Source organism: Anthonomus grandis, chromosome 22 (assembly GCF_022605725.1).
Source record: "Anthonomus grandis grandis chromosome 22, icAntGran1.3, whole genome shotgun sequence".
In the NCBI taxonomy this organism is placed as follows: Eukaryota; Metazoa; Arthropoda; class Insecta; order Coleoptera; family Curculionidae; genus Anthonomus; species Anthonomus grandis.
The window spans coordinates 43,384,263-43,400,375 of NC_065567.1; the positions used below are offsets into that span (position 1 = coordinate 43,384,263).

General features: G+C 35.7%; 1 protein-coding gene across 2 annotated transcripts in view; it reads left to right on the forward strand.

Moving 5' to 3' along the window:
• The window catches only part of LOC126748327 (uncharacterized), a 410,960-nt gene that overhangs the window by 341,219 nt on the left and 53,628 nt on the right, over window positions 1–16,113 (forward strand). The window contains exons 2-3 of one of the 2 annotated variants that reach the window (XM_050457477.1): window positions 5,933–6,098; window positions 15,198–15,320. In XM_050457477.1, coding sequence (XP_050313434.1) covers window positions 6,044–6,098; window positions 15,198–15,320 — 178 coding nt within the window. In that variant the 5' untranslated portion in view covers window positions 5,933–6,043. The remainder of the gene's footprint in view (window positions 1–5,932; window positions 6,099–15,197; window positions 15,321–16,113) is intronic. The other variant, XM_050457478.1, reaches the window with a different exon arrangement.

Here is a 16,113-nt window from a genome sequence, read left to right on the forward strand (position 1 = left end):
ACGATGCATCTGTTATCAAGTGCCAATCATCTGGCCTGGTTACTGGCATAAATACATTAAATAACCGCCGGCTAAGGGTGGAAGTAGTAGTAGTAAGGGTGGGGGAGCTAGAGCTCGGCAAGTAAGCCTGAACAGTCCCTTTTCGCCAACCTTAGAATCTACACCTTAGAGACAGGATTACCACCAAGTCTTTGATACTTTGTTGGGTCTTTGTTAGCAGTCGCCTTGCTTTAGAGCCGTCATGGTCTGGTATCATTTCCTTGGCCTGTCTACATCCTTCTGTCCTTCTCCAATTTTTCCTTGTTTTTTCCCAGGCCCTTAATAATTGGGCCTGGGAAAAAACTGAGATTTGTTTTTTGCTAAGATAGAGACAAGGTTCGGGGCCTACGAAGGGGTTAACAAAAAGGGTGGTAAAGGTTTAGGAACGCATTTAGAAGGAAACGAAAGAACAAAAGACAACCACGTGTTGACTGGTCGCACGGCAGTCTTACTCCATGGTTCTTGAGTGTTAAGACTCCCGGACTCTTCAAACATAATTCAGATATGCTTGTTTGCTGGAACTCTTACCTACTTTGATCCGTCTATATGCCAACGGCATGAATTTTCTGGTTACTTGGTACCTGGTTTCTGTCTTGACTGAATTTTGTACTGAAGTTGACCTGTAGTTGTAGTATTTTTCTAGAGGTTTTGCTTGGGGCCAAAGCAATATCTGTGTGTGTGTTGTTCTTGACTGAGGTGATTAGTAGTAAGGACGCCATTCCAAATATTTAATAATTTTTTGAGAGTGCTTAAATTAAACGTACTTATTTATCAGGAGTAGCTAGTTCAGTTCCAGATAAGGTAATGCTAAATTAACCTTTTAAGTTGGCTTGCTTACAAAGGCTTCTGGTTTTTGTTCCATCATAAATCTATTTTTTCTTCTTGCTTTTTTTATTTTTAAATGAACAATTACTTTACGCTGATGGTTAAAAAAGCTAAATTGCCATAATATTTCTCAACAAGATCAATAAACCCGTCAACGTTCAATAGAAACAAGTTCAATATAATGTATTGAAAAACCCGCATCTCCTGCTATTACCTGCTGCGTAATATGATTAGGATACAGATACGTATTGTATAAATAAACTGTCTTATGTCCCTATTTATCTTTTACAATATGTAATGATTAACGCCAAGAACTAAAAGTAAAATTACCATTAAAGATCTGATTAAAATGTCATGCAGCTGTTTAATTTTTTCTATTACATGTAATCTTGTTGTTGGTGACTCTAGGGTCTGTGTAAATGATATCAAACGTTTTAATTTGTACAATTTATTCCTGGTGTAATGTGTCGCTCCTGATATTACAGCTGACAATGTTAAATTATCATAACTCAAATTTATACACTCGATTTTATAGCATGAATTAAATAATCACTTTCTCACGTTTATTTAAATTACTGTGTATCTTAAAAAACGCTAAACAAAAAAAAACTTACAATATGCGTAACTAGAATTTATTTAGTTGTACTAGGGTCATTTACCCTAAAATTCTTCGTCTTTTATTTTTGAGTATATAGAGATTTTGGCTTTACATTATCTATCATGAGACCTAAAGAAGAAGATTGAGTAATACTGAAACTTTATTTTAAAAGTTTTTAATAATTAGAACTGAAATATATCAACATTATATTTACTAAGAATATTAAAGATAATTTTTTTTAGAAATATTTTTAGGTAAAATTATTATACATATACACTATCTCAGCCAATTGGCTGGATAAAATTCACCCACCCCCGGATACGTACATATAAAGTATCAAAAGGATTGCGCTCTGTCAATAACTCTTATACCTGTAAAAATTGTTTCACGGTGCGGCAAGTGTTCAGAATGACCGCTTTCTGGAGGTCGATGTAGATGTTCCTGTGGCGTCCCAGTTTCAAGAGGCTCGCTTCTAGTGATTTCGATATAAGCCCTGTAGATGATAATAATACTGGGACGATTTCGATCCTGTTTGCATGCAACATTTGTCGGATCTCAAAAGCTAGATCTGCATATTTACTTACCTTCTCCTGATACTTACTTAATACGTTGTTGTTATTTGGTATCGCGATGTCTATTAAAAGGACCGAGTTGACTCCTTTATCCACCACCACTATATCAGGCCTGTTATTCGTCACCTGTCTGTCGGTGATAATGGGCCTGTCGTAGTAGACTTTAAAGTTGTCGTTCTCAAGTATCTTCCGGGGTTGATACGTATATTATGGAGTGTAAGTATTAATAAGTCCATTCTTATTGGCCAACTTTTGATGGATAATGTTGCAGACCTGGTTATGTCATGAAGATAATCGGTATTTGCCAACAAGCTGCACTCAGATGTTATGTGCTGGATTGTTTCCGATACTTGATGATATTTCCTGCATTTGTCCGTAGTTGTTAGTATTGATGACTTGATCTTGAATTGCCATCAGGAAAGAGTTCGCCTCGAGAGAGCCACCTGTTGGATGCCTTCTTGTCGATATGAAGTTGGTTAGGGTCGTGATCGTGTCGACCATGCAACTCTTTTTGAGCCCTTTCCTCCATCTTTGTAGTGCTCGATTTTACTTCAGACGTTAGATCAGGCGAGGCGAGGTTTAGAGGCGTATAGTACTTGTCTGCCTTCGCAACGGTATTATGGAGGGTTGAGGTTCGAGCTTTGGTGTAGAAAAACTCTCGTAAATTACTTACTTGTCAGGAATGCAGATTGCTAACATCGACTTGACCTCGTCCTTCCTCTCTTCTCGCCAACGTCATTCGGAGGATTGATGATTTTGGATGGTGACAACTATGTTTGGTCATAAGGGTGCGTGTGAGCCTTTGAATTTCTTTCAAATCCGTTTTAGTCCATTTGAGAATGCCTAATGATTAAGTCAATACAGGCATTGCATAGGTGTTAATCGCCTGAATCAGATTACCTGCATTTAATTCGGATTTAAGTAAGAACCTTATCCGTTGTGTATAATGGTCCTTAATCCTGATTTTAGCTTGTTTATCTTCGAGCAGTCTGGCTTGTTGGAATCCCAAATATTTGTAAGTCTCGCCATTCTCCATAGCCTGAATTATGTCACCGTTTGTGAGCTTAACTTCTCCATCTACAATGAAACCCTTCTCGATGTTTAAGGTGTTGCACTTATTAAGACCAAATTCCATATAGATGTCACTGGAGAATTTTTGCGTAATGTCTAGCAGCTGTCGCATTTGTTGTTGCTTTGCTGCGTAAAGCATTTTATCATCCATGTAGAGGAGATGCAAGACAATACAATTAGTGTTTCTGTTGGCTGATTTTAAAACCATATTTGGTGTTATTTAACATGGTGGATAGTGGGTTCATTGCGAGGCAAAACCACAATGGACTTAGAGAGTTGCCCTGGTAGATTCGTCTACGAATAGATATTTCGTGCGTTATATATATTTTTTTAAATACTTACTAGTTAAGTTAAGGTGTAGGTTTGTCCGCCAGGTTTTCATTATGGTGGCAAGAAATGTAATTATGGTGGGGTGAATTTTGTAGATCTCTAAAACTTTAATAAGCCAAGAATGCGGCACGCTGTCGAAGGCCTTCCTGTGGTTGTTCTGAGCCTGCTTGAGAATTACAGAATCTACAATAAGTTGTTCTTTACACCTCTCGCTTACATCCATTCTGCTCTTCGGCTAAAACGTTGTTAAGTTCGACATGGCTGTAAATGAGGTTAGTTAAACATGATGTTAGTATTTTATATAATTTTGGTAGGCATGTAATTGGTCTATATTGAGTAGGATCTTCAGTTTGTTCACTCTTAGGCCGCATATCTGTCTTACCCAGTGTAAGGAACCTTGGTGTGTTTTCCGGTTGGTGGAGAATGTGTATGAGCTGAAGTGCCAGAAAATGATGTATGCTGGTAAATTTTTTTATACCAGAAGTTCGGGATATTATTATCTTCTGGTGCTCTTCAATTGTTGGTAAATTTAATTGTCTCCGAAATTCCTTGGTTGTTAGTTCCTTAAAGAGCATCGGTGGGGTTATTTACCTTGTCCATTTCCGACACAATCCAGGGAACATTCTTATGTTCTTTTGGGTTTGACCACAATGATGACCAATAGTTCATAAGGTTCTCTCTACTTGGCATGGTTTGACTGTTGTTGTTAATCTGAGATCCTAATTTCCTATAGAACACTTTTTGATTGTTGTTAAATAGGACGCTTCGTTGTTTTCTTTTGGTGCATTTTATGTATCTGGATAACCGCTTAGCTTTAGTCTTTAATTTTTGCCTAAGCAGATCAATATACTCACACACATGCTGTTGATGGTCTGGATGCTTTGTATGAGTACCAATTTTTTTAAAGATTTTTCTAACTTGGTTTCTAAAGCGCCTAGATGGTTTTGCATTCTTATGGAACTCCGTTAGTCGACCTAGTGCTTCCCGAAAATTATCAATCGTGCCCTCGAGTCGTCGCTGCTACCAAGGTTTTAAACTTTTGTTATTTTAATTATTATTACCACGGTACTCATTCCTAGACGGGTAAACTGGTAGATTATGAATGCGAAGCACTGCCACTGCTCCGCAGTACATGAGTGAATGGAGTCGTTCTAGATTGTGACAGTGCCTGGTGTTATCCTGTAAGAGAGCATTTACAGCCGTAATAATATTATTAGTGTTCTTACTTATTCTGGGTTTTAGTAGTTTCGGCTTACACGATCCAACCCTTACACGATCAGGCATATCGGCTTGGGTGTTATTGTCTCTAATCGGGTTGATGTCATATTCGATATTGTTTTCCTGTACACCAGTGTGATCTTCATCGAGTGCATTTACTGTTGGGGAAAGTTCTTCGTCGGTCTGGAGTTCAAGGAGCACTTCCGCTCGAATCTGCTGCAACATAAGAAGCGAGCAGGTTCTTTGTTAGAATTGCTCGCCGCTGGTCAGCAACGGGCTGTTCCGTAAGATGTTGTAATTCTGGGTACTTGTCAACAAAAACACGATGAAGAGCGTATCTATAGATGGTGAGATCTGTTTCCATTTTGGTAATTTTAAAGTAGGAGCGCATTATGAAGGAATTCATCTCTGTAGTCCACTTTATGCGTTTCCTAGGCACTCCAGCTTTTGTGGTCATTGGCAAATTGACTTTCGTTGCCGCAGAAACATCAAAAGCTGGTGGAGGAGAATTGTTGCTGTGTTCCTCTGGAGTGATGGGGTTTGCAGTAGCCCTACTCGGCGTCACGCTGCGCCTGCCGCTAGCCGAGGGAGACGGTATCTCATTTTTCGAACAGGTCCCGCTGCCAGAAGCTTGAACGCAATAAGAGGTTTTGTGGTACAATGCCGATTCACCCATTTATTCCGAGGATTGTAAATCATGGAAAGTTGCATTTTAGACCTACTGCCAGGTGATTTTTGAATGTGAGGTTTACTCCTTGCGAATGGGTAGGACGATAGGTATAGGGGAAAATGGAGAATGATAGTAAATGACATTATTATTATTAAACTAATTTATGGTCTGACGATTGACGTTGCATTCATTGTTTCATTTAAGTTACGAGAAAAATTGTTTATAAGGAAAGGTTATAGTTTACATGTCATCTACCCTATGCACAACTGCTTAGAGCTAACACTAGAACATAGAAACGACGGTGTGAAGGGATGGAAAGGCCAATTGGTGACTATATACTTGTCTATATACTTCTTTCCTTACTTTTTCTTTACAAACACTTGAGTCTCTTTCAATACGAAGAGTTGAAAAGTATGAAAAAATCACATATTTTATAATATGTAAAATTTAAATAATCTTCGCGATTGTTCAAGCTATAACAGAAGTTGACAGACATGACTTACTTACGAAGGTAATAAGCAACAAGGTTAAGTAATTTATTACCAAACAGCAACATCTTATTATTAGACAATTTAAGGAATTATTATTCAATTTATTTTTTATTTACAGGATGGATTTAAGGCTGCATTGGGGTGACAAAACTAAATTTGTGGAATACTAGTTCTGGACAGTCACCAAACTTTCTTGATATCAAAAAGTTAAATAGGATCCAATCAGAAAATGAATAAATGTTTATTTTCACTAGTTTCTTGTATTTGGATCATGAGGGTAACAGGTAAGCAAATAAATTAATAAGAAGATATTAAGTATATATTTAAGAAGCACTATCGTTCAAAAAACACGAAATAATTTTTCTGAAATGGTATATATTTGAATTTTGTTTTTCTGTTTTTTGTTAGATATAGACTACAGATTGTTTCAATAGAAACAGGCTATCATCTTGTTCTTGTCATTCTATGTTTGTTCCGTTTTCTGACAACATTTATTTTAAAAAACTCGACTTTAGTCCTTCTAGTATTTAGGGAATTGTAAGCACATTGGCATAGATATTTCTAACAAATCTTTAGAAATAAAAGCGTACTAGTCCTTTTATTTTGGTAATACAAAATTGATTGTTAAACAAAATCTGGAATGGAAAAGAAAAGATCCGACAGTCCTTCGTAGAAAACGGATTCCAGAAGTTCTTGAAGCTGTCCACGGGAGTGTTGGCGTAGGCTATTTTGGAGTTAGTAAGACCTTGGCAAAAGTGAGAGAACGGTTTTACTGGCTAAACAGTCATGAACATCTTGAACGCTAGTTCCGGCAGCAATATTTATCAAGCAAGGGCCCAAGAATCTGGATCAGAGGTAAAATGATGCAGTATCTTGTTGGTGTATATAGACCGTTTCCTACTACCAACTCTGGAAATTAATATGCTCTTGTTGCTATGGATTACTTTGGTAAGTAGTCTGAGGTTTATCCTATTCCAAACTAAGGAACGACTACAGTAGCTGAAGTGCTGTTCCAGAATGAGATATGCCGATATTTGGTGTCTCTAGAGAGATACAGTTAAATATTTAGACTAAGAAAGGATGTTTGAGTCATAAGTATTAGAATAAATATGTTAGTTGCCGGAAATCAATAAGACTCGCATAACCGTCATAGACCCTTAGTCTGGATATGTCTAGTATATGTATATCTAGTCTGGATATGTATATCTAGTAATGGAATAGTTGAAAGATTTAATAGCACTTTTGAAACCCATTTGAAAATTATGACAAAATCTAATCAAACCAACCTTTATACAACCATTTTTATTGGCATATCGTTCTTCTGTCTTCGAATCTCCCTGAAAAAACCCGGCAAAAGTTGTCCTTGGTGATAAATTTCGTTTTATTTTTGGTTATTATTACTGGGAGACCCGACAAGGCTGAAACTCATCAGTAGTACGTCGAACATCTATAAAAGCGTTTGCAAATAGTCCATGAAGACGGACACGGAATATACTTTACCTAGAAAATAACAGAATAAAATCATGTAGAGGCAAATTCTACCGGTTTTAATCCTGGGGACAGAGTCTGGTTATATAATCCGCGGAGGAGGAAGGACAAGTTACCAACGCTCTAAAAGGATTGGGAAGGTCCATTTCATGTGGTGATCATAACCAGTGACGGTGTACCGGATCCAGCGACGTCCGACGACAAAGATCAAAATTGTAAGCATCGTTCGACTAGCGTCTTATCATGACACAGGTAGCTCTCAAGGTGTTGGTTGATCAAACTTGAGAGGGGAGCAGTGTTGTGACAATGTAAATACGTAAATATTTTCATAGTTGTTGTATTGTTTATTGCTCTTACTGTATAGTTTAAGTTGATTAGTTGAGTTTATTTAGGGTTCTATTTACGTTTAGTTTATTATTTTCACCTATAGTGGCTAGTTTTTGTAGTTTAACTTGTTTGATGGGCACTTTTTTATTTTTCATTTTACGGGGCGAACATATTACTAAGTTCCCCCATATAATATTTTTGTTCGACTAAGTATAATCCCTCATTTTTGACTGCTAAAAGGGAACAAAATTCAAGTTTTTGATGCAGATAAGTAAATTATGCACCGAGTTTTCTTTTATGTAATTCTTACATTTTGAATATACTCAATATTTTCTTAAAATTTTTATGTATTTAAAGTGAAATTAAAAATTGTGCAAATAAAAGTTATCTAATAAAAACAATATATCCCCCAGCAGACCAAAGTCCCGGTCTCACACAGTTAACTTATGGCTTTGCATGTCTCGCCCTATTATAGAGTTTCAGGGCTTAAAAAATACCCGACAGTTCTCATAAACATTAAGTTAGATGTTTCAGTTATTTTGGCAACGTTGCATTACGTTGCCAAAATAACTGAATTACTTTTATTACTTAAACAATTACTTTGAATATTCTTTTTCTTCTCTTTAGGCATTTCCAGGAAAAGGAAAGGATTAGATCATACTCATGCATAGTCTAACTATGTCAGGCGCCAACGTGTTTCTTTTTCTTAACTCTCTAGAGCGAGGTTGAAAGAAGATTCAGATCTTAACTGGAACTGGGGGGATTCTGTCCTCTTATTCGGTTCTTTTTTCTTATGATCTTCTGTCTTCTCCTTTGCAAATTGATAGACAGGTGTCTTCCTCCTTCTGATTGGCTTTCACTATGAACTTAATAAATATACCTGGACTGCTAATGCATATGGCCACGATACCCAAAAATTACCACTGCCTGGTGGCCGCCATTTTTATAGTGATTGTAGCCTTTGATGTTAGTCACTCTGAACATTTTCATTTCAACATTTTCAGTGTTGCCAACAAAAACTGTTGCATGACCTTTGACGTGTGAGCTGTCACGAACTAAATTAATTGTTTTCATTGACATTGTTTTTAAACCATCATTGGGATTCTAAAATCACGACTCGACACGATCACTTGATATGCCTGAGTTTGAATTTGTTAAGTAGATAGAAGCAAAAATTTAAATGAAGATCATCATTTTCATGGTATTAGGATTTATAAGATATTTTAAAGTGCATGCATCTATCCTAAGTTAATTGAAACTTTGTCTAATTTTAGGTAAGGAATTGGCAGTCCAGGTATATTTATTAAGTTCGTGGCTTTCACTATATGTTTCCAATAGTCTTGAATGAAATCTTGATAACAATCACATAGGCCACGTTACCAATATTTCAGAACGAGACATTTTTCTTCCAATTCTGTTTTTTTGTTAGTTTTGGCTTATTGTGTGAGAAAAATTGTTTAAAATGCCGAATCACGCTGAACACATGTAGGGGGTAAGATTTTTCACCTATGCCGACATTGTAATTTTGGAACGATGCAACTAACGTAATCATAAAATACGTTAAAATAATAACTGATGACAAATTACCCACTTACTTTATTATAACTTATAAGTTTAACTATATAATTGCTGTTAACTACTCAAGTCCTCATTTGCAAGTAAATCACTGACATTTCAATTATATAAGGCCCGCATACAGGTTGTCAAAAATACAAACAAGGAATTAACTGGCCTGTAATTCATCAGTCACAGAGTTCCAGTTTATTAGCAAACTGATTTTCGTTGATTTACAAATATGCTTTTCTAATTTGTTTTATTTCTTTCTTAAAATTATCAATTATATTTTACAAATTAGTAATGAAAATATTTTACTTAGCATAATTAAAAATTATTAACAAAAAGTTCAGCCAACAACGACAATAAGACCAGGGAATAATTTATTTCTGTTCCAATTATGAAGTTCCTCATGATGATTGAAGTGTATTATTTGCTTTTCTTTTCTTGTCAGCGAAAATGACGAATAACATAGCTCGTTAAGCCACAAATATTATTTAACATTCGCGACGTTATATTTTCTTAAGAATTAACGAAACCATCTGGAAGTAAAGTTTGGTTAAAATATATTTGTCACAAATTTAGAATAAGGTGAGGTTGAAGTGTATATTGTTACGATGGAAAAAAGTCGGTGCAATGACCGATATACGCGGGGGACTTAAAGAGCTTACCACATTTTTTCTCGTAAAATTTGTTTATTTTTTTCCTTTTTAAAGAGTTGACCGGAAAGACAAAGGAAATTAAAGGTATTACTCACTTGTATTATCACCAACAGACTGGAAAGGAAATTGATTCTTGATTTCTGCCAGCCGAGAGAACTAGCTGGCTTCCGCGTTGGATATGGAACAAATGATCATCTACAATGCCTTAAGATCTTGATAGAAAAACGGTGGAATACAATAAACCTCTTGTCCTTATTTTTGATGATTTCCAAAAAGCATTTGACATGGTAGCTTTAAGTTTAAACCTTAAAGCATTGAGACACTGCAGAATCGAATACAGATACTCCAAAATCATACAACAGATCTATGAAAATGCAACAACAACAGTGAAACTACATACTATCACAAAGAAAATAAAAATAAAAAGGGGAATCAGGCAAGGAGATACTATGTCTCCAAAACTGTTTACTGCAGTCTTAGAATATGCATTTAAAATTTTGGAATGGGGTGACAAGGGTGTGAACATAAATGGTGAAAAACTAAACCCCCTTCGCTTTGCAAATGACATAGTACTTATAGCCGACGATTTGAAAGACGCTAAAGAAATGCTGGCACAACTACAACACGCTACACGAGACGTTGGTTAAAAAATAAATTATTACAAGACCAAAATGATGACAAATTTGGTACCTAGTGTTTCAATCATACTGCAAAATACCGAAATTGAGATCGTGGATAAGTACGTTTACCTCGGAGACGAAACAAGAATTGGCAGAGATAACTAGATCACCGAACTGCTGAGAAGCATATCACTGGGTTGGGCTGCGTTTGGTAAACTCGCTGATATATTTAAAAATGATATTCCAGTTCACCTTAAAAGAGGAGCATTTAGTCAATGTATACTTTCGGTTTTAACGTATGGCATAGAAACACTAACTCTCACTAAACTAAGTATGAGAAAACTACAAATAACACAACGTAAAATAGAGAAGTCTATGCTTGGCGTGAGGTTGAGAGATAGGGTTAGAAATAAGATTTAAGATACTTATTTTTTATATACACAATGTAAGAAATCCAAACTTGATTAGAATTCCATTTCATCGAACATCAGGTTTTAAAAAATCATTCCAGTATGTAGGCATTCATATGTGGAACAAGTTACCGGATTACATTAAAAATAGTTCACCAAAGAAATGTATTGCATATGTTAAAGAAATTCTTCTTAATTCTCAACTAACATAGGCATTTTAACAAATTCACACCATCAAATTTTTATTAAAAATATAATTTAATTGCAACCATATTATTTTTGAGTTCTTACTTTTTAAATCAACACTGGTCTTGTTGATCTTGCAGGCATAAAAATTAAATTTTAATGGTTCATTTTGGAATATCTATTCATTTTTGCGTCGTGTTGCCCTGGTTTTCCAGCCTCGGCTCGTGTTTTTTGCCGCCCTTCCTCCTCTCTGTCTATTGCACAAATGGTACCTATATTAATGTAATTGATATAGTAAATTATTACACTATATTTTTTTTGTTTTTAGCTTTTATCTGTTTTTAGGGTTTAATGACTTATTTTCTGAATAATTATAATTGGGAAAGTCTTTATTTTCTTTACTTCTTTTAGTTGTAATTAGGTTAGTATGTTTTAACGGTCTGAGCAGCACATGCGCGCTAGTTCGTGTATGTGTTATCGGTTGTTTTTATAATCGCAGTTCAGTCCGCATTACTCTTAGCATTGTGTAAATTGTTGTAATAAAAAAATTTAATTTTCTATGTACAATGTTTAAGTGGTAATAAAAGTCTTTTGAATTGAGAAAAAAAAAAAAAAGAAATACGCAGAAGAACTGGCGTCGACCATATTGTAACACGCATCGCAAAACTTAAGTGGAAATGGGCCGATCATATTGCGAGACGGCAGATGGACTATGGACTATGGACGAGAATTTCGGAATGGAGACCAAGATCGGACAAACGAAGTAGGGGAGACCACCAACTCGATGGACGGACGATCTCAAAAGAATTACCAGTAACTGATTGCAACTGCACAAGATAAAATGACATGGAGACTTATGGAGGTCGCCTATGTTCAACAATGGACGCGTTTGGCTGGAAAATGATGATAACTCAAGGCAATTTAAAAGAATGATTTCTTCAAACGATTTGCAAGAATCTTTTTTTTTTTAATACTTGTTCTTTCGTTCACATCTATCATATCTTTCTTTTCGGTTTTGCATATTTGGAATGGCCTTCTGAATTTGTAATGCACAAAGGGTAATGGTGATTTGAACAAAATTGCACTTAGCCCCATCCCCATTGTGTGCCTCTGTTAAGAGAAAAGAAAAGCTAAATTTAACTAGTCTGCCAGTTCAGCGAACCAACCAGGGCATCTAGGTCGATGCAGAAAGAATCTCTAATTTCTTCAAAGGATGGATGGGATCCACCGAGTATTCTGCCGCGTAATCATTATCTTATGTACTTCCTTATTCTTTTGGATTTTAGCAAAGCGTATATATTTTTTTTCTATGGTATTGAACCATAGAATATTAACTTTTATTAACTAAATTAAAATATTATGGTCTTGGTGATATCAGTCTAAGATTCTTTAAAAGTTACCTTATTAATAGAAAACAAACTGTTGTATAAAATGGCCTAAATTCTAAAGTTATCTCAACTCAAACAAGCAGACTTTGCTCAATTTCTGCAACATTTTAAGAGCTCTCAATTTACGGATGATATAGTCTATAACTGTTTATTTGACTTTTTTATTTGATTGTAAATGGCATTTTGTTAATCCCAATAGACAGTTTCAAGAATTTGGGTCCTTATATCGACTCATCAATTTTAAAGAAAAGTTTTGGAAAACATAGTTTGGAGAGTTTATTTATCAAAGGCGATCAAACTCTTGTTGCACATTTTCAATCATTTCCCGAGTAACGATGCACACTTTTCTACAAATTTTCTCTTATACTTGTAAGAGAAGAAAACGCCTAGATTATTTGGCCTATGAACAGATCCCTTCGACTTGAGGTATCCCCTACAAAAAAAAATCCATTGGTGTTAGGTCAGACGACCTAGCAGGCTATTCGATGAGTCCTCTCCTTCCTATCTACCGATTGGGAAAGGTTTTGTCCAAAAATGTACGCACAATGGCAGCATAATGCGGAGGAGCACCATCTTGCTGGAAAGTTACTTCTTCGTCGGGATAGCCTGGGCGCATTGGATTTGGAAATAAAACTAGTAATGCTAGAATTAATTCAAATTGGAGAAAATCGAGATATACTTGTCCTATTAAAGTCTGTTAAAAAAAAATGCACCTACTGCCTTCCCCGCGCTATTTCACACCACACATTTAGTTTTTGAGGGTACTGGTTGTTCACCTCCTTTATCCAATGCGGATTTTCTGTTACCCAATATCGACATTTTGTCTGTTCACACAACCAACAGAACGTGGCTTCATCGGAAAAAATAGTATTTGACAATTGTTACTGAATTATTATTTAGATTGCACATATTTTGCAACCATTCACAAAACTCGTTTCGCCTATCGCAGTCGTCATAAAGTAACTCTTGCACTGAAACAACTTTATATGGGTGATATTTGTACTTTTTAACTATTTGGTGAACTTCAGATTGCACTATGTGTAATTAGCCCTAATCTGCGACAGACAAGTGCATGGATTTTCTACCAAAGAAAGCAAAACGTCAAGTTGTTCATGTTCATCTCGAGCAGGACGACCAGATTTTGGCAGATCTGTAACATGACCGAATTCTCTAAATTAGCCTCTATTCTACTCACCACCTTTTGACATATCAGAGGATGATCAGGATGGATTTCATTGATTAATTGAGCAGCTAATTTTTGAGTACATGTTTTATCACCAAACCGCACCATGCACAATCACCAGCCAACATTAAAAAAACACGAGTGAATGAAATTTGGTGTGTTTATAAAAATTCTCAGAAATAAGGTGCGAGCTTCAATATTCGGTCGTGTTTTTTTCGATAACTGTTGACTTTAGGTATAGGACATGTATGAAACATACGTAGAATTCCACGCAAAATTTAAAAATTAAATAAAAAAAGTTGCTTTTATAAAAAAAATGAAGTTGATGGTCGAAATTTATTTTAGAGCAACAACTTTACGTACCAAAAAGCGCAACTTTACATAAAAATCGACTGGTCCGAGCGTTTCTCAAAAAAAACCCATCGCTTAATTTTAAATGAATTCAGACTTAACTTTTGGGACGCACTGTATAATTAATAAAGCCATTTATTGTCATTATTATTATATTATTATTGACGAGAGAGCAGGACTTTAAAAAGGAATTATAAAGTATGTGGTCCATTGTCTCGTCTTCATAGATACATGCAACAGTGCTGGCTCATGCTTAGTTTCTATTTGAACAAGTTGCAATTTATTTCATAGTGACTAATGAGGACTAACAGAGAGAATTTTCGAATTGCCTCCAATTTATCCGGGTAGCTGAGAAACTCCTTAGAAAAATTGTATTCATGGATATCATGAATATCATGAATCCACTGCTTTTTAAAAGGAGTATGAGAGTGTGATGTTCGCCAAAGTGAGAACCACGAAACCACTCCGACCCTACTGTTTTAAGAGTGGCTGGTCAGAGCAGAAGGTAGCCTGATTACCATTGCTGTTGTTGTGTCCCTTGATGAAACTGACTCCCACTCTGTTTTTGGTATAGGCTTCCACAAGGGTGCAGTGGCATTGCTGTACTAGTTCTGACGTGCGGTGTGGACTCGGTAGCGCAAAAACTGCATATTTCCAGAACAATGCTCCACAACACCTCTCCCTGCGGACAGCATCTGGTCACCATGCTCTTAAGTTTAACGCTTTATACACTTATATGCATAATTCTTTTAACAAGCTGACAATATTAAAAAGCCATCCGATTAATGTTTCTGGGGTATTTCTTATGAAACTTTGTTTTTCTGCGAGTGACTGATTTTTTTGGGCAGCTTGGATTTGAATGAATACCTCCAGGTTGGATTCTTTGTAATCCATCGACCTTTTCACCCACCCTCCCACTGAATGGAGATCTGTTAATCACTCAGGGGTATATGCGTGTTGGTTAGAGTGGAGCAGGTTGGTTGTGAAGACTTTATGCATTTAAGACGATAGACTTTGGGACTGGTATAGTTCGACTTCCCTAGTTTCGGAAAACGTCTTATATTATCTTTATATTTTTATTAAACTTCAATTCGTCAATATACGAATAATTTTACCAATTAAAAATAATTTATTGAGGAAAAAAATTGCAATTTTTTGTGACTTTTTTAGCTCGCTGTATATTTAGGATGAAATATTCAGTCTGCTCCTTTCAGGTTCCGCCCTTCACGAACATTGTGAAACGGATGATGACTGTGGTACAATTGATACAGTGTGTGAGAAAAACATCTGTGTTTGCAGAGAAAACTTTGCTGTGTGGTTTGATTCATGTCTACAATGTAAGTATATAATTATAGATATTTTCTATGGTTCTTTTTCTATTTTACTTGTTTTGGTAAGATTATTATATTTTAATTTTTTTAATTTCTTTTATGTGAAATAGGAACTTTAATACTTTTGTATGATTATAAAAAAAATCGAGTTAAACTTATAATTTCTAAAGATAATTACGAAAACTAAATTGTACAATAGTCACAAATAACTGAAGTATTTATATCGTTAAAATAAGTCTAGCAGTAAAGTCTTCCTCTCATTATGTTTGTAAATAATCAAAAAGGAAATGTGGTGCCAGGTGTAGTAAATCTTGGTGAGCATTTCGGGTCTCTCTATTTTTATGCGGTGATAAATCCTTACCGAGCTTTTAACAAATATGTCCAACTTGTTTTCTTGGCAAACATAATTTCTGAAGAAATTCAGAAGAATTACGTAATTTAAATATTTCAAGGGATAGTTTTGTAAATTTTCTAAGGTGCGTTTGTTTCTTAAATTTCTTCGGAAAGAACATCGCCCTCGTAAAATACGCATCGTGTCCATATATATCTAGTTATGTTTATAGAACAGTTAGTTGAAAATAAATTTTAATTGATTTAATTATTAATTATAATTAATAATCAGCTTGGTTAGCTGGATAGAGGTCATGCTCTCGCAACGTCATGTATCTGCCCAGCTTAACAGCGAGATTGTCAAAACGTTGGCGGCTAGAGGCTGCCCGCAGAGAGGAGTATTGTCCCCTACCTTATGGTGCCTTGTAGTAGACAGCCTGATAAATCTTTAAAACAATGCTGCCCAATA